We start from the raw sequence: 27,100 nt of genomic DNA, 5'->3' as shown, positions 1-27,100 counted from the left end.
AAATCACTGTTATTGACATAGATGCAACATCTATCCCATATATACTCCCACTGCCATCTACTCCAGTCTTTACATGGACACGACCACTGACAATCTGTATGTCTACACAAATGTCCACTGTCAAACTGTAGCTGAGGGACAGCTAAGCCACACAGGTGCTGACCATGACACCCAATACAGTGTGCTTGAGTTCAGTGACAGCTTTACAGCCTGTGCCATCTGGGTTATTCCCAACAACACCATCTTTCATGAATTGTGTAGCCAAGAACTCTCCTACAACATATAATTTCTTCCAGTAGCCTCCACTGTCCTCAGGTATCCCTAATCACTGCTGCCACCTGCCTTTGTCCCCTTTCCTGGTCCGACTCGAGCCTCACATACACCTTGTGACTCTCGAGCACACGGTTGTAACCTTTCCCCCTCTTTGCTTCTGTCCTCCCCTTTTCTCGCTTCCCAGCACAGCCTCCCAATGCTGCGTCCAGCAGCCTACTGTCCTGCCCCCTCTGTGCCACTGCAAATTCTCACAGGCAACATTCCAGCATCATCCCATACTCGTACCCTGTTCTCCCTCCACTTCCCCACATCCATGCCTCTTCTGTACCCCCACTACCCACTCCAGCTGAGACTGTTCCTCATCACAGTTGGTCGTAGAGCCCAGAGAGACCATGTTTGTGTGTGCGAACTGTGCTTGTGTGGGAGTGCTTCTCTACACCTAAAGAAGGATTTTGGCTGATAGCTTTTAACAGTCTTCTGTTAACAAACTATTTCTTTGACTTATATTTATGAAATGTTTATTCATTGTTCACTGATCTACATTTATTTGTAGCAAACCAGTTACAAAGTGTACATCTACATCTACATTTATACTCCGCAAGCCACCCAACGTTGTGTGGTGGAGGGCACTTTACGTGCCACTGTCATTACTTCCCTTTTCTGTACCAGTTGCGTATGGTTTGCGGGAAGAACGACTGTCTGAAAGCCTCCGTGCACACTCGAATATCTCTAATTTTACATTCGTGATCTCCTTGGGAGGGATAAGTAGGGGGAAGCAATATATTCGATACCTCATCCAGAAACGCACCCTCTCGAAACCTGGCGAGCAAGCCACACCGCGATGCAGAGCACCTCTCTTGCAGAGTCTGCCACTTGAGTTTGCTAAACATCTCTGTAACGCTATCACGGTTACCAAATAACCCTGTGACGAAACGTGCTGCTCTTCTTTGGATCTTCTCTATCTCCTCCGTCAACCCGATCAGGTATGGATCCCACACTGATGAGCAATACTCAAGTATAGGTTGAACGAGTGTTTTGTAAGCCACCTCCTTTGTTGATGGACTACATTTTCTAAGGACTCCCCTAATGAATCTCAACCTGGCACCCACCTTACCAACAATTAATTTTAGATGATCATTCCACTTCAAATCATTCTGCATGCATACTTCCAGATATTTTACAGAAGTAACTGCTACCAGTGTTTGTCCCGCTATCATATAATCATACAATAAAGGATCTTTCTTTCTATGTATTCGCAATACATTACATTTGTCTATGTTAAGGGTCAGTTGCCACTCCCTGCACCAAGTGCCTATCCGCTGCAGATCTTCCTGCATTTCACTACAATTTTCTAATGCTGCAACTTCTCTGTATACTACAGCATCATCTCCGAAAAGGCGCGTGGAACTTCCGACACTATCTACTAGGTCATTTAGATAAATTGTGAAAAGCAATGGTCCTATAACACTCCCCTGTGACACAGAGGTTACTTTAACGTCTGTAGATGTCTCTCCATTGATAACAAGATGCTGTGTTCTGTTTGCTAAAAACTCTCCAATCCAGCCACACAGCTGGTCTGATATTCCGTAGGCTCTTACTTTGTTTATCAGGTGACAGTGTGGAACTGTATCGAACGCCTTCCGGAAGTCAAGGAAAATAGCATCTACCTGGGAGCCTGTATCTAATATTTTCTGGGTCTCATGAACAAATAAAGCGAGTTGGGTCTCAGACGATCGCTGTTTCCAGAATCCATGTTGATTCCTACAGAGTAGATTCTGGGTTTCCAAAAATGACACAATAGTCAAGCAAAAAACATGTTCGAAAATTCTACAACAGATCAACGTCATAGATATAGGTCTATAGTTTTGCGCATCTGCTTGATGACCCTTCTTGAAGACTGGGACTACCTGTGCTCTTTTCCAATCATTTGGAACCTTACGTTCCTCCAGAGACTTGCGGTACATGGCTGTTAGAAGGGGGGCAAGTTCTTTGGCGTACTCTGTGTAGAATCGAATTGGTATCCCATCAGGTCCAGTGGACTTTCCTCTGTTGAGTGATTCCAGTTGCTTTTCTATTCCCTGGACACTTATTTCAATGTCAGCCATTTTTTGTTTGTGTGAGGGTTTAGAGAAGGAACTGCAGTGTGGTCTTCCTCTGTGAAACAGGTTTGGAAAAAGGTGTTCAGTATTTTAGCTTTGCATGTGTCATCCTCTGTTTCAATGCCATCATCATCCTGGAGTGTCTGGATATGCTGTTTCGAGCCGCTTACTGATTTAACGTAAGACCAGAACTTCCTAGGATTTTCTGTCAAGTCGGTACATAGAATTTTACTTTCGAATTCACTGAACGCATCATGCATAGCCCTCCTTATGCTAACTTTGACATCGTTTAGCTTCTGTTTGTCTGAGAGGTTTTGGCTGCGTTTAAACTTGGAGTGAAGCTCTCTTTGCTTTCGCAGTAGTTTCCTAACGTTTTTCCCGTCCCTCACAGTTTTACATGGCACGTACCTGTCTAAAACGCATTTTACGATTGCCTTGATCTTTTTCCATGGAAATGGAAATGAGCGTTTGGCGTCATTGGCCGGGAGGCCCCTCGCGGGGCAGGTCCGGCCGCCACATTGCAGGTCTTATTACATTCGGCGCCACATTGGGTGACCTGCACGCCGGATGGGGATGAAATGATGATGAACACAACACAACACCCAGTCCCTGAGTGGAGAAAATCTCCGACCCAGCCGGGAATCGAACCCGGGCCCAGAGGACGGCAATCCGTCACGCTGACCACTCAGCTACTGGGGCGGACAACTTTTTCCATAAACACTCAACATTGTCAGTGTCAGAACAGAAATTTTCATTTTGATCTGTTAGGTAGTCTGAAATCTGCCTTCTATCACTCTTGCTAAACATATATACCTTCCTCCCTTTTTTTATCTCCACGAGTTGGTTCTCTGTTTAATTGCTCGAGGTAATTTTCAGATAGTGCACTCAGTATAATGTCACTCGATGCTCTGTCCCTACCACCCATCCTAAACATCTGAGTGTCCGAGTCAATGTCTGGTAAATTGAAAACTCCACCTAAGACTATAACATGCTGAGAAAATTTATGTGAAATGTATTCCATATTTTCTCTCAGTTGTACTGCCACCTGCAGATGGATGCACCCTGTACCCTTCATGGCATCCGGAAGGACCCTTTCCACATCTGGAATGACTCCCCCCAGTATGCACATGGAGTGCACATTGGTTTTCTTCCCCTCTCTTGCTGCCATATCCCTAAGGGGCCCCATTACGCACCTGACGTTGGAGCTCCCAACTACCAGTAAGCCCACCCTCTGTGACTGCCCAGATCTTGCAGACTGAGGGGCAACCTCTGGAACAGGACAAGCAGCCATGTCCAGCCAAAGATCAGTATCAGCCGGAGACAGAGCCTGAAACCGGTTCGTCAGACAAACTGGAGAGGCCTTCTGTTCAACCCTCCGGAATGTCTTCCACCCCCTGCCACACCTCGAGACGACCTCCCACTCTACCACAGGTGACGGATCAGCCTCAACGTGGGCAGTATCCCGGGCAGCCACGGTCGTAGTCCGATCAGGGGATGCGTGGGACAAGCTGGACGTCCCCAACAAACCCCCATCCGGACCCCCAAAGTGATGCCCATTGGCAACAGCCTCAAGCTGTGTGACTGAAGCCAACACTGCCTGAAGCTGGGAGCGAAGAAATGCCAACTCAGCCTGCATCCGAACACAGCAGTTGCAGTCCCTATCCATGCTAAAAACTGTTGTGCAAAGAATGTCTGAACTAATCTACAGAGAGCACAAACAATTCAACACAAAATTTAAACGGTTATTAAAATACAAGATTGCCTAGTAAATGCAGTAATGCTGCTACTTGCGCACTGCTGACACACTGCTCAGCAGCGGAAGGAGACTACACGATTTTCCATTATTCAGGTACTAAAACGCGATGCTACAACTCTCAAATACTATAATATGCCCAAAATTTATGAATTAAATGATGAAAGTACCAAAAACACGCAAGGAAATTAAGAATTAAACTATGTAACAAATAAGTGAGCTAAGAGTATACGACTTGCTGCTGGCAGCTGCTTAGATTTGAAACACTAAATTAATTTTAATTTATCAGATTCACACAAATTTATTTCTATATTATCGCCCAGAGACAGTGAAATCATCACTTACACACATTTTCTTATTGAGTAACAGCATTTCTATACAAGGAATATACAAGGTATATGGTACCAGAAAGAAAGAAAATTTCATGTCTGCCATAGCAGATTAAAGTTCTGCCCACATAACATGAAAATATATACAACAAATTAAGAGAAAGAAACTTCCACAGTAAGGGGTTAATGCAACACTCTTTCCTTGTATAGAAATGCTATTACTCAATAAGAAAATGTGTGTAAGTGATGATTTCACTGTCTCTGGGTGATAATACAGAAATAAATTTGTGTGAATCTGATAAATTAAAGTTAATTTAGTGTTTCAAATTTAAAGGCTGTAAATTCAACTAAATATCTAGGAATTACAATTAAAAACAACTTAAATTGGAAAGAACCCATAGAAATGTTGTAGGGAAGGTGAGCCAAAGACTGTGTTTTGTTATCAGAACACTTCGAAGATGCAACAGATCTACTAAAGGGCCTGCCTACACTACACTTGGCCATTCTCTTTTGGAGTACTGCTGCATGGTGTGGGATCCTTACCAGATAGGATTAATGGAGTACATCGAGAAAGTTCAGATTAATGGTGTACATTGAGAAAGATCAAAGAAGGGCAAGATGCTTTTTATTATTAAGAAATAGGGGAGAGAGTATCACAGACATTATACAGGATTTGGGATGGACACCATCAAAACAAAGGCATATTTTGTTGTGGCGGAATCTTCTCACAAAATTTCAATCACCAACTTTCTCATTTGAATGTAAATATTTTGTTGATGCTGACCAACATATGGGGAATCTATCATAATAATAAAATAAGGGAAATCATAGCTCTGATGGAAAGATATAAGTGTTCATTTTTTTATGTGCACTGTTTGAGAGTAGAATAATAGAGAATTATTATGAAGAGGTTCAATGAACCCTTTTCCAGGCACTTAAATTCGATTTGCATAGTATCTACATAGATATAGATGTAGATGATTAATTGTGTTACCTATCTCTCCCAGAAGTTATAGACTAGCACATCACATAATTCATTGCCTGTTCCCTTTGGCCTGTACACTAAATCAGAGATTTAAATTTGCACTTAAGGAGAAAATAGCAAAATTTGTAAGTGCTGGAATACCAAATTTCTGATATATTATGGTGTGAAAGTACACAGTCTTAACTTATTTTTCCACATAGTTTCCAGCCACACATAGGTATTTGTTGTAGTGTATGGCAAACTTTGAGATTCCATAATTGTCGAATTCTGCCACCTGTGACTTAAGCCAGCCAACAGTTCCAGTTTAACTCTTCATTATTGTCAAAGCACTTTCAACCAAGCCACTTCTTCACATGCAATACCATATTTAGATGATTATAAGACAAAGTTTTTTTTCTGAGATTCACCATTTGAAAAATACGAGGTCATCTTATATTTGGATATTAAACTCTTGCTGCTGAATTCAATGTTTTTATGTTGTTTAATAGGTTAGTATAGATGTCATGTTACATTTACAAATGACGCTTTGGCTATTGAGGTTTTGTACAAATTTATTTTGAAGACTTCTGATGCTTTTATTCAAACCGGCTTGAGATTCCCCAACACGCCAAAGCACTCGACACAGTATCGACCTGACTTGAATAGTCATGTGAGAATTAACTCAAGCACTACTGCAAGGGATACATGAGAAGCTATGAAGTAGCCACTGCAACACTCTAATGCTCTGTTTAAAAATTGACAATTTTGTGAAACATAGTAGGAAACAGCATTAAATCCTATCAACTTACAGACTTTCTTTGTGTTTAAATAGGTTTGCAATAAACGTCCTCATAAACGTATGGGTACCATATTCATACATTTATGCTGCTTTTTATGTAAAGGTAACGTTCAGAGGTGGAAATCTTGTCCTCCTACAACTGTTACTTGATTCTGAACCAAAGTCAATATTTTATTTGGTTATGAGAAACTGTAATAATTTCCAAGGTGAGTTGCAAACAATAAATTCTGTCACTGTGTACATACTGTATTAAAATACTGGGGGAAAACATCACCAGCTTTTAACTAGCTTAAGACTAAGATTGTTACATTCAGATGAAACAAGTAAGAAAATTAATCCAGAATTAAATGTCTAACAAAAAATATAATTCACATTGAACCAACTGCAGTTTGTATTGGAAGAATAAATTACAGTGGAAAGACCTGTTGTGGAGATTGTACCAACAGATGTCACTAGATAATGGAATGAGAAAAAGTTTGAGAATTGAAGTAAATCGTTATTTCAATATTTTATTTATGTATTTGTTGCTGTTGTTGGGTATGACCTACACCCTAGAAGCTATTGTTGTTCATGTTTCATTATTATTCAAATACAGCAGTACAGAAGGTTTGGAGGAGGAACAGTGACACCACCTTGGTTGAGTAATGTGATGAGTGCTGGGAGGGGACTGGAGAACGGGTAGCAAATTTTGTCATCCTGCCAACCATTGGAATGTAAACTGGATACTCTGGCTTTTTATGAACACCTACCATGTTTAAACTGCAGTTTACCTGAATCAAATGTACTCAGAATCAAATTTAAAATTGGACAAATTCTCAACAACAGCATACATTTCCGCAAGAGATGCTAAAAGGTCTAGATTGAGGCCAGTGGTGTACTTACACATTTCATGCAGCAATGTTGTCGACGCTCGCCATGAGGTATGATGGGAATGATAAGCAGGGTGTCAGCTGCTGGTCCTACAAAGAGACAGTGGCAAACGGATGATGTTTTTGGAAGCAAGAGAAATTGTGACATTGTCATGTCAGTATAGACGTGAAATCTGCTATGTGTTCGGAGGGGGCAACAAGTATGTTCTCAGGTCCCACCATAACCACACCCTAAAAAATTATAACATATTCAGAAGAAAGAGCCAAATATTTGTGTAAACAAAAATATGAGTTTCACGGCTGTCCTGTTAGGATGATGATGATGATGATGATGATGATGATGATGAAGATTATTAAAAAAAACACATAACAAAATGAGAAAAGAAAGTGAAAATAAACATTAATGTAAACCATTTGATCTTGTTTATTTTATTTATCCTTGTATTATCAAAACGTAGACAACAAATAAATGGCATAAATTTAGAATATATGGATTGTTAACTTTTTATGCAGATACCTTACATTCATAAGAGATAGAAATTTTGATTGCTCAGAATTTGTTAAAAAAACAAATTTTTCTCAAGGAGCCTCTTAAAAAATGAGGGGTCATCTTATATTGAGGGTCTTCTTGCTGTTTTTGTTGTTGTGGTTGAGACTGGTTTGATGTGGCTCTTCATGCTACTCTATCCTGCACAAGCTTCTTCATCTCCAAGTATTTACTGCAACCTAAATCCTTCTGAATCTGTTTAGTGTATACATCTCTTGGTCTCCCTCTATGATTTTTACCATCCATGCTGCCTACCAAAACTAAATTGGTGATCCCTTGAAGCTTCAGACCATGTCCTACCAACTGATCCCTTCTTCTAGTCAAGTTGTGCCACAAATTCCTCTTCTCCCCAATTCCATTCAGTACCTCCTCATTAGTTACATGATCTACCCATCTAATCTTCAGCATTCTTCTGTAGCATCACATTTCGAAAGCTTATATTCTCTTCTCTTCTTGTCTGAACTATTTATCGTCCATATTTCACTTCCATACATGGCTACGCACCATACAAATACTTTCAGAAAAGACTTCCTGATGCATAAATCTATACTCGACGTTAACAAATTTCTCTTCTTCAGAAATACTTTCCTTGCCATTGCTAGTCTGCATTTTATGTCCTTTCTACTTCAATCATCATCAGTCATTTTCCTCCCCAAATAGCAAAACTCATCTACTACTTTAAGTGTCATTTCCTAATCTAATTCCCTGATTATCACCCAATTTAATTTGACTACATTCCATTATCCTCATTTTGCTTTTGTTGTTTGTCTTATGTCCTCCATCTAAGACACTGTGCCCCCAGTAGCTGAGTGGTCAGCGCAACAGAATGTCAATGCTAAGAGTCCGGGTTTGATTCTCTGCTGGGTTGGAGATTTTCTCCGCTCAGGGACTGGGTGTTGTGTTGTCCTAATCATCATCATTTCATCCCCATTGACATGCAAGTTGCTGAAGTGGTGTCAAATTGAAAGACTTGCTCCCGGCAAATGGTCTACCTGACAGGAGGCCCTAGTCACACAACATTTGCAAGACACTGTCCATTCTGTTCAACTGCCCTTCCAGGTCCTTTTATTTCTTCTCCGTGGATTTTAATTCCTACTCCAAACTTTTCTTTTGTTTACTTTACTGCTTCCTCAATATATACATTGAATAACATTGGGGATAGGCTACAACCCTGTCTCACTCCCTTCCCAACCACTGTTTCCCTTTCATGCTCATTGACTCTTATAACTGCCATCTGGTTTCTGTAAAAATTGTAAGTAGCCTTTTGCTCCCTGTATTTGACCCCTGCCACCTTCAGAATTCGAAAGATAGTATTCCAGTCAACATTGTCAAAATCTTTCCCTAAATCTACAAAGGCTAGAAATCTTCTAAGATAAGTCGTAGGGTCAGTATTGCCTCATGTGTTCCAACATTTCTACAGAATCCAAGCTGATCTTCCCCGAGGTCGGCTTCTACTGTTTTTCCATTTGTCTGTAAATACTTTGTGTTAGTATTTTTTTCACCAGAGCTCTTTATATTCATACGGGTGGTCCTCTTTTCTCCAAAGGTCTCTCTAACTTTCCTGTAGGTAGGCTCTATCTTATCCCTAGTGATCTGTGCCTCTACATCCTTACATTTGTCCTCTAGCCATCCCTGCTTAGCCTTTTTGCATTTCCTATCGATCTAATTTTTGAGACATTTATATGCCTTTTTGCCTGCTTCATTTACTGCATTTTCATATTTTCTCTTTTCATCAGTTAAATTCAATATCTCTCCTGTTACCAAAGGATTTCTACTAGTCCTTGTCTTTTTACCTATATAATCCTCTGCTGAATTCATCTCTCAAAGCTATCCATTCTTCCTCTACTGTATTTCTTTCCCCCGTTCTTGTCAATCATTCCCTAATGCTCTTTCTGAAACTCTGTACAACCTCTGGTTTAGTCAGTAGATCCAGGTACCAGCTCCTTAAATTCCCACCTTTTTGTAGTTTCTTCAGTTTTAGTCTACAGTTCATAACCAATAGATTGTGGTCAAAGTTCACATCTGCCCCTGGAAATGTCTTACAATTTAAAACATAGTTCCTAAATCTTTGTCTTACCATTATATAATCTATCTGAAACCTTCCAGTGTCTCCAGGCCTGTTCCCATATACAACCTTCTTTCATGGTTCTTGAACCAACTGTTAGCTATGATTAAGTTATGCTCTGTGCAAAATTCTGCCAGGTGGCTTCCTCTTTCATTCCTTAGCCCCATTCCATATTCACCTACTACTTTTCCCTCTCTTCCTTTTCCTACTGTCAAATACCATTCACCCAAAACTACTAAATATTCATCTCCCTTGACTATCTGAATAATTTCTTTTATCTCATCATACATTTCTCTTACACCCAGGTAAATACATACATTTCTCTTACACTCAGGTAAATATGGTATCTTAAATGCTATACATCAGATTGGGGCTGTGAGGGACATGACCCACTATTTCCCCATTGGAACTCTCACAGTTTGGTTGCAGCACTTTGCACTGTATGTAGGCAGGTCATAACATGTAGGAAAATCATGCCATGACATTCGTTTCAAATGACCCTTCAAGTTTTTTAGTGTGTTACAATGACTTTCAGCATTACTTGTAACATTTCTCTCCAATTGCTTCACTATCAGAATTGCTTTTCTGTCTCAAAAGACAGTTGCCATGAGTTTCCTGCTGGAAAGTGTTTGACTACACTTTTTAGATTTTATTCAGTGACCCAGTATGACCCCATTGCAGTGACGGAAGTTTCATTTCTACATTCACACACCATATACACATATATCATCTCCTGTCATTACGTGGTCAATATAAGCTTCACCCTTTCTTTTGTAACACACTACAAAGTACAGTGCTGCTGCCATATGCTGCGCCTTTTGCTCTTTAGAAAGGACTTCAGCACCAATTGTGAATTAAATTTCTGGTAGCCCAAATCTTTCATAATCACTTTGTACAGAAGATTACAACTAATCTGTGGAAAACAAACACAAAGCTGTGAGATGGTGAGTCTGCAGTTTTCTCTAACACTTTTGTCAATCAAATGTATTGGATTTGCTTTCACAATACTTGGTTGGCTATTTTTTTCTTAATTGTGGACGTTGGTTCACCCATTTTTAAACATAGGGTGCCATTGTAGAACACCACTTTCACTCATTACTCTTGGCTCATGAACTTTACAAAGTTTGCAATGAACATCACTAGTTTAACAATTTTTTACCACAATAAATCTTGCGCAGATGAGAAGACATCCAAATATCAAGAAGGAGCTGTGTGAGATAACATAAGTTGGTAGGCATGTTTCTACATCTGAAAGATGACGTCTATTCAAATTTCATGCCAGTCACATAAGTGTGATGCATGAGGATGTAAATCAGATTTGCTTCAAATACACGCTGTAACTATTGTGAGCATTACTTACCTTTGAGATTGGACATAGTGAGTTGATATTAGTCCAGAATGCCTTTAAAACTATGAATATGCTGTTATGAACAGCTCACTGAGTTTGAACGAGGTAGTGTAACAAGGTTATAAGAAGCTGGATGATCCTTCTGCAATGCTGCAGAAAGACTTGGCAGGAATGTACCCACTGTACACAACTGCTGGTAGTGGTGATAGCAGGAAGGTGTGATCACAAGACGACCAGGCTCCTGACGGCCATGCGGCACAACCGAGAGGGAGTGTGGATGACTGTGGTGCATCTTACTGTGCCTACAGCAGCAAAGTAACACATGCCTGTAGCGTGCACTCTACTGATCACAAACCACCACCATTTATGACTTTAGTTGCGTACAGCGAGGGCTCATTGCAGGGCAGAGCGGATGTCTGTTGTGTTTTTTGATGAAAGCAAGTTCTACCTCAGTGCCACTGATGGCTGTGTGTTTGTTAGGAGGTGGTCAGATGAGTACCTGCAATCAACCTGTCTACAACCTAGACACAATATACCTACACTTGGAGTTATGGTATGGAGTGTCATTTCATATGACAGCAGGAGCACTCTCACAGTTATTGTATGCACTGTGACCACAAATTTGTATGTTAATCTGGTGATATGACCTTTTGTGCTGCCATTCATGAACAGCATTCTAGGGGGTGTGTTCCAAAAAGATAGTGCTTGCCCACATACCACCATTGTAACTCAACATGCTCCATGGATAGTTAACATGTTACCTTGGCCTCTTGATCACCTGATCTGTCTTCAGTCAAGCATATATGGAACTTTGTTGGACAACAACTGCAGTGTTGTCCACAGCCAACATTAACCATCCTTGTATTGACCAATCAAGTGCAGCAGGTATGGAACACCATCCCAGAAACTGACACCCAGCACCTGTACAACAGAATGCATGCATGTTTCAGTGCTTGTATTCAACATTGTAGCAGTTAGAGCTGGCTATTAATATAATGCATTTCACATTTGCAATGGCTTTTCTCACTCTTATATTAACCTGTGATTCTTCAATGTTAATCACTTACATATGTTACCTAGACAAACGTATTCCCAGAATTTTATTATTCTGATTTTTTCTGTCACTGTATTACAGAGTGTACCACAAAGTTCAAGGAACTTCTGATTGCAGCACACATGTTGAAAGCACATGGCTTGGACAGGAACAGTGATTTGACCTTGACTCTCTGGTGGTCACAGTGTAATGGTTCAAGGTGCATTCAGCCACAAGAGCAGTACCACTATCTCTTTCGTTATGCATGCTATATGAAAACTGAAGTCATTTTATGAATAGCCATTGTATTTTAAATGTGTAGTAACGGGTCACAAAATGTGTTTCTCTCCTACTTCTTAATAGTACACATATGCTGAAACTTTTATACTGTCTCTTGTAGGTTGTCAATGATAAACTACTACATAATATAATAATTGGTCTAAAAAGTAATGTAGTGAAACAGCAGGGATAAGCAATGTGTTTACTAACAATATCAAGACAGTCTCCATGAATCTGGCACAAAATGTAATGAGTAATGTTTTAGTACATCAGTTTCAATAATGATCTAATTTATTGAGAAACACCAGCCAAACAAGCCTAAAAAAGATACATGGAGATAGTCGGAAGCCTTTTGTCCCTTAAAGCGTGTTACAGATGTTGGTCTTTACAGTTGTGTCTGTTGATGGCAAGAATGATGGTTTTAATCTTCAAAAAAATTCTTAGCAACTTTGGAAAGGAAAATTTGTCGCAAATTCTGAACGAAAAAGTAGAAAGGAAGTTAATATTTCAAGAGCAAAGCCAGGGCAGTCTCACTGCCAACAGTTTAAAGAGAAAAGCTGAAATACCATTGACAGATATTAAAACATTGCCCTAGACTGTGAATAGGTGCAGAAAAAAAGTTTTATGAAGCTTCTTCATCAAGAAAAGAATCACACTGATGGTTGGAGAAGTTAAATATGAAATATGTGCTGTAACAAGATAAAGGTCCAAACACTGCAATGGAATAATTATAAATATCAAGAACAGAGTCAGAAATGATAATCAGCAAGCATGTCTTATTTGATATTTCAACATCAACTGTAGAATATGTTGTTTCTGCTAAAAATAGTATTGTTATTGTAACCACCCTCTCAACCTCAGTGTTATGAAATGACTTTTACTTATACATTTACCAGTCCGAAATCATGAAAGCGAAGAGCAGAGAGATAACTTTGTCTTAAATTAGCAGTAGACAGATGTACCACAGTTCACACATTAAACACGTGTAAAAAGCTATAGCAGTTAAATTTTAATTTAAAAAACTGATTTGCATTTTAAAAGGTAACTGTAATGCATTTTGTCACAACACCTTATTCTTCCACAGGACAAGGATCAATATGACATTCCTGCTAAGCAAACAGATTGTAGTAACTGAAATGGCGGCAAGTGTACACGTAACTTTAAACCGCTCTGCAGTTTTTGAGGACTTAATTTCAATCAAGTGTGTTGTTTGTGACGAAACAGTGCTAAATGGAGTTAGAATATGCGTGTTTAAACATAAATGGTGCCATTCACGCTGTTATGCTCAAGAAGATTTACAAATACAGTGTAAATGTGACATAGAGTGTAACGGCCGCGAGATCGCGAGTGAAAAGTGCTACGCGGGAATAGAAGATAGCGTGCATGACGAACTTCAAAAAGAACTTGACATTATAAAAAAATATATAAAAACAATGGAAAATTTGGTACTAACCATACGGGAACTGTCTGAATCGTCAAGGCAACAAGATCTCATTAATGCTAGCCATAAAATTCGTAGGTATGCACAACCAAATGTACAAAGTGTAAACAGTACGACTGTAACTAGAAATATGAACGAACTGATCACTCTAAAAGACACAAGTGAATTAAACGCAAGAAAAGAAAGTGTTAATAGTGCATCTATGGATAAAAATATGAACAAACTATCCACACAAAAATATACAAGTGGATTAAACGGAGAAAAACACAAGGTAAATATTCGTAAGGAAAAAAAGTAAACAACCACGTTATGCATAAGCAAGGATATAAGCAACAGACATATATTTTTGCAGATAGTCATGGGAGAGGAGTTACGGAAATTATGAGAAGAAATCACCCAGACCTTAATGTAACAGGCATCATCAAACCAGGCGCGCCATTACGCGAAATTCTGAAAAACAGTGACAACATATTAACGACGGGTAACAGCTGCATCATAATAGGAGGCGCAAATGATGTTTACTGTAATGAAACTCGGCGTGCAACGAGAATCCTAAAGGAAACAATCAAAAGGATGCCTCAAGTGCATTTCTACATTGTTAGTATCCCCAGGAGGCACGATCTGATGGAAAACTCGTGCGTAAACATCGAGATTGTTACAGCAAACAGGCTATTTGAGAAAATATGTCGAGGTTTCCAGAATACGACTTTTGTAGAGATAAACAGTGTTCACAGAGAGCACTTCACAAGACATGGTCTCCACATGAACGTAAAAGGGAAAAAGATTATTAGTGCCGAAATACTTAAATTTATTAATGAGTCATCTGTAATGGAAGTGTCTCCAATCCCAATTCCACCAAAACAAGAGTTGTCTGTAACAGTGGAACCATCATTATCTGCAGTAGAGCTACAACAAACACCAGCAGCAAAGGCTCAGATGTTCTCAGCAGCAGTGTCTGATAAACCAATAGCAGCAGAATCACCACAATCATCAGCAGAGCTGTCGTCATCAGCAGCAGCATCCAGAACAGCAGACCCCATAATACTACCTCAAGGCAATGAAAATGCATGTGAGGAAAACATACGAAGGTCATTAGCTGCAGCAGCTAACAAAGAAGAGCAGTCACCAAGTCGGCGAGCACAGGAGCCACCAGCAACAGCAACTACACAGAAGAGGTGCCTGAGGCCTGGGAGATCAACAGCAGAAGCAGCTTCCAATCAAGACAGATGCCTGAGAACTAGGAGATCTGCTACACTAAGTGAGAATTTTTTATGGTACCGAGTAAGCAGAAAGAGAACATGGAAAAAGATGTAAGTAAAACTGTCCATTTTAAATACCAGTGTGACAATAGTGAGAGGAATATAAACACCGGACAAAGATACGTTCCAGGTTTATTGACACAAACTGAAAAAAATCACTGCATAGTACCAGAAGCAAAGGGAGCAAGTGAACTGCTTAGTATATTACAGGAAGGGGAACTATTACATTTAAAGCCAACTGTTAGAATACTTCACCAAAATGTTCAATACATAAACAATAAAACAGAGGAACTAGAGGTAATATTACAGGAGTATAGGCCAAACATTCTAGTAGTTACAGAACATGGGCTAAAAGAAAATCACATAGGAATGTACAACTTGAAGAATTATGTGAAAGTAGCCAGTTTTTGCAGAACTTCCTATAAAGGTGGTGGGGTTGCTATTTTTTCTAACTATAAATCAACTAAAGCCATAAATATAACAAAATATGCTATAGAATTGAGCTTTGAAGCTACAGCACTGGAAACTAAAATTGCTGGGAATTTATGTTGTGTATTAGGTTTGTATCGATCACCAAATGGTATAATTAAAACCTTCTTTGAACAGCTGGAAGATATAATCCAACACCTCTCAAAAACATATGCTTATTTGATCATTATAGGAGATCTGAACATAGACACGAGTAAAAATACAGACAATACTAAGACCCTACTGGACTTATTGTGCATATACAATCTAAAAATAAAAATAGATAAACCAACCAGAGTAACAAAGCATAGTGAAACTATTATTGATCATGTAATAACAAATATTCCTACATGCTATTGTGACACACAGGTAATAAACTCCACATTAGCAGACCATTTTGCAATCATGATAGACATAAATATAAAGACTAGTGATTCAGTGCAGAAGATATGGGAGATGAGAAGACAGAACTACCCACATAACATAAATCTGCTAAAAAAGATGTTAGAGGCAGAAAACTGGGAAACAATATATGCAGCTAAAGATGCAAACACCAAATGGAACCAGTTTTATTCTTTATTCAATTATTATTATGATGTTACATGTCCTGTTAGTAAAAGGCTTGTCAAACAGCAACAAAAAAGGAAAAGCTGGGTGACTGGAGAAGTAATCCATGCCAGAAATAATCTGAGAGTGTATTATGACCTCTCCAAACAAAAAAATAATGAGGCCTACAACACACTGTATAAAATAAAAAAGAAAGAGTACTGTAGTTTTATCAGAGAAACTAAAGCATCATTCATCAGGATGTCTATAGATAAGGGAAAGAACTACTCAAAAGGTTTATGGTCGTTCATTAATGGAGAGAGAGGAAAAGTAACAAATCGGGCAGAGGACATCTGCCCACTGATGAGTGGGAAAAGCAACGCAAACCCTCTAGAAGTAGCCAATACTTTTAACAGATATTATATTACTGTAGCAGACGAATTAATAAGTCAAAATAAAACAAATGCAGTAAGTAAATTGTTAAACCCCCCACATACAAATCATACTATGGTTTTCATACCTACAACAGATGCAGAAGTGTCAAACCTAATAAAACAACTTAAAATTAAACATTCTTCTGGCTTGGATGGTGTCACATCACATCTCATAAAGGAATGCAGAGAATGTATATTAAAACCATTGACACACATGCTGAATGCTGCGATAGAAGAAGGTATATTTCCAGATTCACTGAAAGTAAGTAAAGTGAAGCCAATATTTAAGAAAGGGAACAGGGATGAATTAGGAAATTACAGGCCAATATCATTGATCTCAACATTTGCTAAAATCTATGAAATGATAATAAAGAATAGAATTGTAAGTTTTATAACAAAGTACAGTATACTGCATTCATCACAACATGGTTTCAGAGAAGGGAAGTCAACAAAAACAGCATCAACAGATATAATTGAGCACATTCTTAATTTACTTGACAGGCAACAAAAGACTTGTGGGATTTTTATGGACCTATCTAAGGCATTTGATTGTGTGAACCACTCAAAATTAATGATGAAATTATATCAGTATGGAATTAGAGGAAAATGCTATGACATACTTAAATCATACATTACAAATAGGAAACAATGTACAGAAATCAGACATACTAGTGGGGGAAACATAACAAACTACATATCAGAATTACAAACAGTTAAACACGGTGTGCCGCAAGGGTCTGTGCTTGGGCCAATACTATTTATACTCTACGTAAATGACTTCCCTAACTATATAAATCAGAAACTTATAATGTATGCTGATGACACAACAATCATTTGCACAGCTGACACAAAGGAGGAGCTTGAGAAGGAAGCACTCCTGACTATTGAAAATGCAAATAAATATTTAACACAAAACAACCTGTTTATGAATCAGTCTAAAACAATGAATGTAGTATTTCAGACCAAGCATAGTGAAAATTATAATATAAATGTTAATATAAATGGAAACACTATTAAAGAAGTAACCAGCACAAATTTTCTAGGAACTATAATAGACAAACATTTGGCATGGGGGGAGCACATAGATGCACTGTGTAAAAAGATAAACAAACAGATCTTCATCATGCATAAAACAGCTAAGACTGTGGATGATAAAGTCCTCAGATCAATGTATTATGGACTTGTCTTCCCACATTTGTCTTATTCGGTTCATATATGGGGAAATGCACAAGCTGGCTACCTAAAAAGAATATTCACAATTCAGAAAAGGGCAGTGAGATGCATTGCAAAAATACCACCAAGACAGACCTGTAGGCAAGCTTTTGTACACTATAATATTATGACAGTATATTCACTGTATATATACCAAAGCATAATGGTGGTAAGGTCAAGTGATAAACACCTCCTAAATAAAGATGTACACAAACACGGTACAAGAGGAAATGAAAATTACTACATGATAAACAGAAATCTAAAACTGTCTATGACTGCCCCAGAAGAAGCAGGCAAAAGGTTTTTTAATAAACTCCCCAAAATCATTAAAAAAGAAACAGATCTAAAATGTTTTAAAAATCATTTGAAACTATATCTCACAGAGAAATGTATATACAGTTTGAGTGAATACTAAGATGTGTTTAAATATATCATTACTGAAATGTACCTGTAAAAATTATCATTTCTGTATGTTTTTTTGATTTGTGTGTACATATAATGTGAAACATGTAAAACCTTTGTATGATTATGGACTATTTCTGTTTAATCATTTGTTTCATTTATATATATATATTGAAATCAAGTTGGATGTTAATAGGCTATTGTATGACACACCCAATACTCTCAGCTGGATTTTCAGCTGGAGTCCATGGGCAAAGAATAAATAAATAAATAAATAAATAAATAAATTATACTATATCTCATCTGGAGCTGCATCATCGATATGAATTCTGGGTAACAGCGTCCACATTGGTTGGTGAAGGAGCAGCTTCTAGACATGTTGTACAAGTACCAGCAAGCCATGTACCTGCTCGCATGGTCTCTTTCAGCAATCATATCAATGTAGCATTGGAGGGAGATTTTCAGTTGCACTGCATTGTTGTGGGACAGCCAAGTCCAAAAAGAACATGGACAAAGAAGTAAGTTTTACTGTATAGTCCAAATATCAAAGCATATTAGTGTGTTCCCGAGTAGAATATCAAGTTTTTCTAAAATAAAATTGTCATGCTAAACTAATTAACCTCCAATATCTTATGAGTATCAGAAAACAAGGATCTGGGACAGGAAAGGCATTTGAATTCATTCACATAACGTGTTTCGTGTCTCACCATGAATGATGATTACGTTTGTTTTGTGGGGCACTAAACTGTGTGGTCATCAGCTCCTGTATGAAGTCCCAATTTTTACACAGTCCATTTTCTTTTCACAATCCAGAGTAGTCACAAATGATGATGATAATGATGAAATTATGAGGACAACACATACACCCAATCCCAGGGCAGAGAAAATCCCTGATGAAATGATGAGAACAACAAAACACCCAGTCCCGAGGCAGAGAAAATCCCCAACCCAGCCGGGAATCATACCCGGGACCCCGTGATCCAGAGGCAGCAATGTTAGCCTCTAGACTACGAGCTGCAGGCACTCTCACCATCAGGCGCGGCTCGTGGTTTCTATACTGGGGAAGGCTGAGGTATTTATCGATCGGAGCCAACATAGACGTTGGGTTACGCTACAGATTAGTCTGACATAAACAACTAAGGATTCAGGGGGAGGGGGTGGGCATATCACTTTCTACCTATAATTTTACGTACTGTATCTTCTATAATCAGGTATTAAATATCATTAGAAGCTAACCTCGAGTTAAAATCTTTGGTTAGTGTTTTTATACATCATTACATTTTCTGACACTTTGCAGCAAATCATATGAAAAGACGCGTTTCGGAGAGATCTTTAATGCGACGAATCTTAACTTTGCGGCTGCTTAATATTTTAGGTGTTTTCAGTTCTAAACTTAAGGCGTTTATTGTGCTTTACCTCCAAAGCTCGAAGTTTACGAGTTCGCATGACGATACTGTGATGTTCTGGTGACGTCACAGGTCTTGTGCAAGTAAAACTCACTAAAATGTTGCAAAATACACTCCGAAAAAGAAACTTGCTAATATCACACGATATCAACAAAAGCAGTCAGCATCAGCAAGCAAGGAAAGTAAAGTAATGGGACAAATTTCGCGCGCTTTGTCCTCTAATCACTTATGAAACTCTCGCTAGATGGCAGTACTGTTATGTTTCTGTAGTCTAGTGCACTCTGGCGGGATATTTGCAAACTTATTCTAAACGTGGATAAAATAGCCAATGGCAGAAACAAAACAACTATGTAAAACATTATCAAAACAATAATACTAAACGTCGATTAATGGCACATCGAAGCGTAGTAGAGATGTGCAGAGACAGAGATTGGATAGCGAAGTTTCGGCCACTCTACATTCCTTTATTACATAGATAGTGGAACGTGAAAAACGTGTGGTGGTTGGTATGACACCCTTAGGCTGCAAGCTCTGAGCCTTCGGGTCGCCCGTAAAGAGCAGTACTATGTAGAAGCCACGCCCCCAAACCGCTACTACATGCAGCTTACGGACGTTCCAAGGCGCAGCCTAAACATTACTAACCGTTCGGAAAACATCTATCAATACAAGCAGTTCCAAAAACGTTGACCGTCGTTATTTGAATTGGAATGGGCAATATGCGAAATTCGTCCTGATAATTTAAATTATGTAATACGTTCTTGCGAAATTTACTTTAACATATATTTTGGGGCGGCTCCGCCTCAGAGCCTTTAATTACGAGCCGCGCCTGCTCACCATGAAGAAAAGTCCCCAGGGATTTGGAATGAGTCAAAATGCTTACCATACAGGAGAAAGGTGAAAGGTGAAATTTTTTCAACCTGCCAGGAAGTACCTGTATTTTTTAGTTCATCAAGCTACGTATTTCTACTCTAGCAACCTTTTAAGTCGATATACTTTGTCCAATATTTTACTGGCAAGTACATTCCATTTCAGAAGTGTGCATGTCTCTAAAATAACAGCATACATCATTGGATTGTTTCATAAGCTAATGTATAAGAAAACTCACTTTACATCCGAAAAAACACAGGTTTTAAACTTTCCTGGAAAAGGAACAGATATATCTTATTTTATTGCAACTATCTTGCACCTGCTGTTTTGGCTTTCTTGTCAGGTTTTGTGGGCCCATGTCTCACTGCAGTAACAAATTGACCCAAAATCAGTTAAACTATTTTAAATTGTTCAGACATTGCCAGGAAAGCCACATTCTTATTTGATTTTGGCCAGTGTTTAACAAATTGGAGTAGACTCCATATAAACCATCAACTGTGGATGTATTTTGTTTGGTGATAAATATGTAAAACAAAGAATTTGACACCAGTACAGTATTCCAGTTATGTAACTAATTAATACTTTGAAACCTTTATCATTGGCCATTTCTGTCACAAAATGATGTAGTCTTCTCAAGTCTCACATGACGGTACAATTGCAGCTATTTTCCAGAACTAGTTTTATGTTGGGTTATTCTCTGTCAACCGATTCACAAGGCTTTCTGGAGTGCCCTTGTCCTGTCAGTCTGGCAGCATTCCCCTGGATCTTTTTCTATTTCTTGAACACCCCTGAAGGACCAAGTTTGTCCATGTTTTGCTATTTTTTTCTGGTCTCTGAGCAAGGTCACTGCATTCATTCAGTGTGAAGGTCTGAGATACGATTGTCAGCACTGTCAACACTCACGAGCTGTAAGCGGTATTCTGCTTCTTAACTTACAGCTTTGGTCTGAAGTTTCTAAATATTTTTCTGATTTTTGACATCCTGATATCCTAGTTTGACGTGAAGGAGGTTTTTAGTGAGTAGCATTATGAGCAAAATTGAGAAACATGTAAAGAGAAGATAGTTGAACATACAAGGGTTGTCCGTAACGTAAGCTCTCCAATGAGTTGCTGTTGAGATGGAGCAAGCTAGCTTATATCTAACAATGGTGCCATATTCCTTGTTTCCCATACCACTATTCTTGCTAGTCCCTACCTCTTTGTGATGCTCATTCTTGGCGTAGCAGCTGTTAACAATGGAAGGGAAAATCATCACTTCTGCCAAGTGTGAATTGCATTCTGTGATTAGATTTCTGTGGTTTAAGGGATCAACGTGTATTGAAATCCATTGCCAGTTGACTGATGTGTATGGAGAAAAGTGTATGGACATAAAAAATGTGCATAAGTGGTCTAGAGAGGTAGTAGGTGGCCGTAAAAACATGCACGATGATGCTGGCCTCGGGGATCTGTCAGTTTCAGATGAAACAGTAATGAAAGTTGAAATAGTTTTGCTGGCAGATTGGGATGTGTGAGGGATTTCTGAACTGATTGGGAACATCTCTAAGACTCTATTTTTGATAGACATTTTGAAGTATCACAAGGTGTATGCCTAGTGGGCGCCGCCGATGCTCACAGACAAACACAAAAAGAAGCACATTAAAATGGCCCACAAGTTTCTGCACCATTATGTGAAAGAGCATGAGGAATTTGTGGATTCATTTGTAACTAGGGACGAAACTTTGCTCCACTACTTCATGCCAGAGACAGAGGAACAATCAAAACAATGGTGACATTCTGGTTCTCTAAATGTCAAGCATTTCAAGCTAACTCCACCAGCGGGAATGGTGATGGCTTCAGTGTTTTGGGATAGCAAAGGCATTCTTCTGGTCTACAAACTGGAAAGAGGTACAACAATCATCATGGCCAGGTACTGTGAGACAATACCAAAGCTATGCTGGGCTATACAGTACCCAAGGAGGGGTCAGCTGACACAGGGAGTACGATTGCACCATTACAATGCCTGCCCTCAGGTCACCGGCACCACGACAGTTTTTCCTCACCAAATTCAGTGGGAAATCATTGACAATCCTCCATGAAGTCCTGATTTGGCTCCCAATGACTACTACTTGTTCTCCAATTTTAAACACCACTTGGGAGGGGGACTGAAATTCTCAAGCAACAAAGAGCTGAAGGCAGATGTCCATTACTTAGTGCACAAGTCAGTGGGGGAGTGGTATGATGTACATATGAAAAAGCTTCCTAAGTGTCTCCAAAAAGGCATTGACATAACAAGGACTATGTTTAAAAATAGCTTTCAGAATCTGTAATTGGTTTAGCAATAAAATGAAGTTTACTATGTGAAAAAGTAACAATGAAGAATGATGTAGGCTGGCAAGAAAGTGTCAGCAGCAGAAAAGAATTACTTTTGAAAAGAAAACTGTAAATAGAAAGTATCTTTACAAAGACTCAGGGTTAATAGAGAAGCTGACAAATATACTGCCCTTCTCTATCACAAGAGAACATACAGTTTAATGAGGACTCTGAACATTTGTACAAACTACAATTTTCACACTCACTGTCAACATTGCATTACAGGAAGTGAAAGTAATGTTAACTGGCAATTCATCAAGTGATCTCTAGTTACATATGTTGTTATTATCATATACAGTATCATCCTTTTATTAACCAAACCTGACTGGCCATGATATTTTACAGTAAAATCAAACACTGGAAACTCCTGGGAGGAACATCAACAATATTAGGAAAAAGATAGATTACTAATCACTTTAAAGATAACACATCAAGTTGCAGACAGGCACAATGAAAAGACTGTTAGACATTTAGTTTCAGCCAAGCCTTCTTCAGGAAAGAAACAAACACATGTTCACACAAGCCAGCACAACTCAAATAAATGTGAACACCATCTCTCACAGCTTGGACTGGTCCAGTCTTGGCTGCAGGAGAGGGCAGTCATGTGAGCTTGAGGTATGCTTGCTTGTGTGAATGTGCTTGTTTTTTCTTTTGTGAATAAAGCTTTGACCAAAGGCTAAATCTGTAACAGACTTTTTGTTGTGCGCCTCTGCAACTAGATGTGTCTTATTTCACATTAAGTATTTGATAGTCACCATCTGTTAAATAATTGTTTTATCATTCAACTACCTCTACAGCTTTCTTCCAATTTTTGTTCTTACAAACATGTTACTTAAGCAGTTTGAGAAAAAAAAGTAGTTATTTGATGTTTGGTTATTTGCTGAGGTGTCTACCAGCCTTGCTCCAGTTTTTTCCTGCTTCAGTTGGTGTGAAATAGATATTTCTTATCTTCCATATTTTTAAATTGTGATGTTCATTCTAACGGTAATTTGTTCTTTCTACAATTTTATTTTTTCAGTGGGAAAGCAATAACAGAAGACTCCCACGTAAAAATTAATGATGAGTATTCACTGTTTGCTAGTTCAGTGCAAACAACAGACTCTGGGAACTACACATGCTCAGCTGAAAACATGTTTGGGAAGGATGAAATAACATATTTGGTAAAAGTTCAGGGTAGCTATCATGCTTTGATCTATTGTTGAGCAACAAAAACACAGAAGTTAACAGTAATGGTTTAAGTTTTAAATCTGAAGTTTATTAGAATTAATCTAAATTTTATAAATTTGTGATATTCATTAAAGGTGTTCTCCATTTGTGTCTTTCTGTTTCTTACATGCTTAACAGAGAACAGAAACAGAGGAAGTAAGTAAAATAGAGGGTTGTGTGTGGTAAGTTAAGTATTCTTTTGTTATAGTTATACTGTTTTCAGAGCTTTGTTTTTTTCTTGTGTAGACAAATTATAAAATATTTATTCTGTTAGTAGCTGATGAAATGATTATAAAATAAGCTCTGCAATAGTCAGTACTGGCAACCCTTCCCGATATCACCTGAGTAACACTAACTATCTACAACTGGAAAATTTCTCTGATGTGACAGTTATTTTGTTTATGGGGCACTGTGTGGAGCTATGATAAAAAATCTGAGAACACTCTTGGGTAAATGACTTTCATCCCTTTGGTGTAAGTTAACCAATTTAAGCAGCACACGCCACTTGCCAGTGTACTGCACTGCCTAAAGGCGACAGTGGACTGCCCGACTGCAACCTGCTAACCATGTGAGCTGTGCATTGATGGCTGTGAGAGCCAGTCATTAGCTGGCAATCACCACCTGGCCTGCTCCTGCTGCTGCACATGGTGTGGTAGCTTGCAGTTCCCATTATTTCCAAGAGACGTCACCCCCAAATGGCAATTAAATGCAGAACAGATAATGTTCATACCTCCCAAGAACTAGCTGACTCTAGTGCCTGTAATGATGAGAAATGCCAGGGGAATTTATAAGTTGGGGCAAAAACGCAAATTTATAAATGCCTGGGCATTTATGCGTTTTAAAGATTACTTGATAAGCAGTGCCTATAAAAAGAATTTAAGCTGTATTTTGTATTCAAAAAGACATTTTGCAACTCAGTTCTTTGTTATTAAATCATTTTTATGTTATTTTCTTATTTTATCTTCACATCAGTGCAGTCATAGAAAAGCAGATAGAGAAAGGAGCAGAATAGAAAACTATAGTCTGTCTCAGATATCACTTATATCTGACAATAAAGCCTTTTTTTCCTCTCTCAACCAAAAACAGTTTAACATTTAAGAACATATTTATCATCAAGAAACACATGCCAACTTTTTAATGCATTCAACAGTGATTTTGTTATCAGCAATCATTCGTCAATAATATTTGGAGATTTGACATGTATTATAAAATGTGTTACATTACAAAGGAATGTCCAAAGGACAATGTTTAGCTACTTGGACCAACTATTTATAAATCACAAACAGAAATATTCCTTGTAGATCAGTGCATCTCTTAGTGAGGACCTTATCAAAATCCATTCAGTAGTTCCTAAGATTAGTCTTCAAACATAGGTGGAAGATCTTTAAATTTACACCATATATATATATATATATATATATATATATATATATATATATATATATATATATATATATATATGTTGTGGTAATATTAATTTCATGAGGCTCAATCCAGGTGGAAGCCCTTCAATTGGATGCCACTTCAGTGACTTGTGTCTCATGTGCCAATTATTGAACTGGAAAAAGGTGATCAACAATTTAACATGGAATCCAAAACATGTTTCATTTCTGGCGAATCTCTACATCAATGAGAGATGATCACTTGCTCAAAAATAAAATAAAAATAAAAAAGTACGTGTTCCAGCCAGGATTTAATTCCATACTGTTCCAGTTACTAGGCATGTGCCTTACTGTGAGACCACCAAGCCTGTCTTCAATGCTGCTTCAAAAATGGAGACAAACATTTTAACAAGGAATCCAATCCATCTTTCATTTCTGATGAATGTCCAAATTGTGGAGAAGTGAATGTTAGGTAAAAAGAAAGAGTGAAAAATCCATGGTCTGACCAAAATTTAATCCTGTGACCTTTTTATTTTCAGACATGGTCTTTACCACTAGTCCACCAGGAATGACTCTTGATTCTACTCGAGCAACCCTGCTCTCTGGAGTTGCAGTGACAGAACTGTTGGATGGCGATACCATTGTTATCACATTAGTGGCGGACTTTAAATTGTCATAGTTCAGCCAATTTCCACAAAATATTTATAAATTATATACAGAAACCATCTACATTAATCAATGTATGTATTAGTCAAAACTGGATCCAAACCACTACAGTAGTTCCTGAGATTAGCTCAAACATACAGTCATAAATGAGCAACTTCAGTTTATATATAGAGAGAAGAAAAGGTTAATTTTAATTTTAATAATCAACAGCCTCAGTTGCAGTATTTACCTAGAATTTACCTAGGTTTCAGTCAGGATAAGCCAACCTTCTTCAGAATAACTGTAACTACCGTTTGTCCATAGCGGACATCGTCAAGCTAAAACTACAAATCCATAAATTATCATCAGACTGTAAAAACTTATCTGAAACTGCCTCGCCCCACTTCACGACTGCGATTCGGCAGCCATGAGTGCTGTACTGTTCCACCATTTACCTAGAATTTACCTAGGTTTCAGTACAGTACAGCACTTGTGGCTGCAGCATCACAGTCACAAAGTGGGGCTGAGGTAGTTTCAGGTAAGTTTTTACTGTCTGACAATAATTTATGGATTTTTAGTTGTAGCTTGACAATGTCCACTATGGACCGTTATTCTGAAGAAGGTTGGGTTATCCTGACTGAAACCTAGGTAAATTCTAGGTAAACAGTGCAACTGAGGCTGTTGATTATTAAAATTAAAATTAATATTTATACAGTTACTGACAGGGCTGCAAAATGTTGAAGATATTTAAGAAGAGTAGGTTTGTATGGCATCTTTACAATTTTATGAAGATTGTTTCATTTTTGATCCCACAACAAGCAGCATGTAGGATAGTAAAAAACTGCACATTTTAAATAATCAATCTGGTTAAACATACAGAATATGTGTATACAAGAAACCATCTTTATGGACCAACTAGTGACCCACACTGACTTCGCATGGGTAGTACTAAATATCTCCAGCTGGATGACTTGTCTGATGTTGCAGTAATTTTGCTTGGAAACCACTGCTTAGATGTGTAATTAAATTATAGTACTACATTAGGTAACTGAATGTTAGCTCCAAATTCTAGCAGTGATCATATTTGTATAGGAGTGAATGAAACTGGATGGTTTCAACCTCCAGA

At 38.3% G+C, this 27,100-nt stretch overlaps 1 protein-coding gene across 1 annotated transcript in view; it reads left to right on the top strand.

Annotated features, from left to right (window-relative positions):
- Window positions 1-26,715, top strand: part of LOC124722745 (Down syndrome cell adhesion molecule-like protein 1 homolog) — a 65,311-nt gene extending 38,596 nt beyond the window's left edge. The window contains exons 5-10 of the mRNA XM_047247886.1: window positions 13,443-13,477; window positions 18,405-18,638; window positions 23,760-23,914; window positions 25,869-25,983; window positions 26,553-26,596; window positions 26,690-26,715. Of these exons, the coding sequence (XP_047103842.1) occupies window positions 13,443-13,477; window positions 18,405-18,638; window positions 23,760-23,914; window positions 25,869-25,983; window positions 26,553-26,596; window positions 26,690-26,715 (609 nt within the window). The remainder of the gene's footprint in view (window positions 1-13,442; window positions 13,478-18,404; window positions 18,639-23,759; window positions 23,915-25,868; window positions 25,984-26,552; window positions 26,597-26,689) is intronic.
- Window positions 26,716-27,100: the final 385 nt, after the last annotated feature.

This window comes from Schistocerca piceifrons, chromosome X (assembly GCF_021461385.2).
Source record: "Schistocerca piceifrons isolate TAMUIC-IGC-003096 chromosome X, iqSchPice1.1, whole genome shotgun sequence".
In the NCBI taxonomy this organism is placed as follows: Eukaryota; Metazoa; Arthropoda; class Insecta; order Orthoptera; family Acrididae; genus Schistocerca; species Schistocerca piceifrons.
Note: the sequence above shows the minus strand (reverse complement) of the source record. Positions and strands in the feature narration are given on the sequence as shown.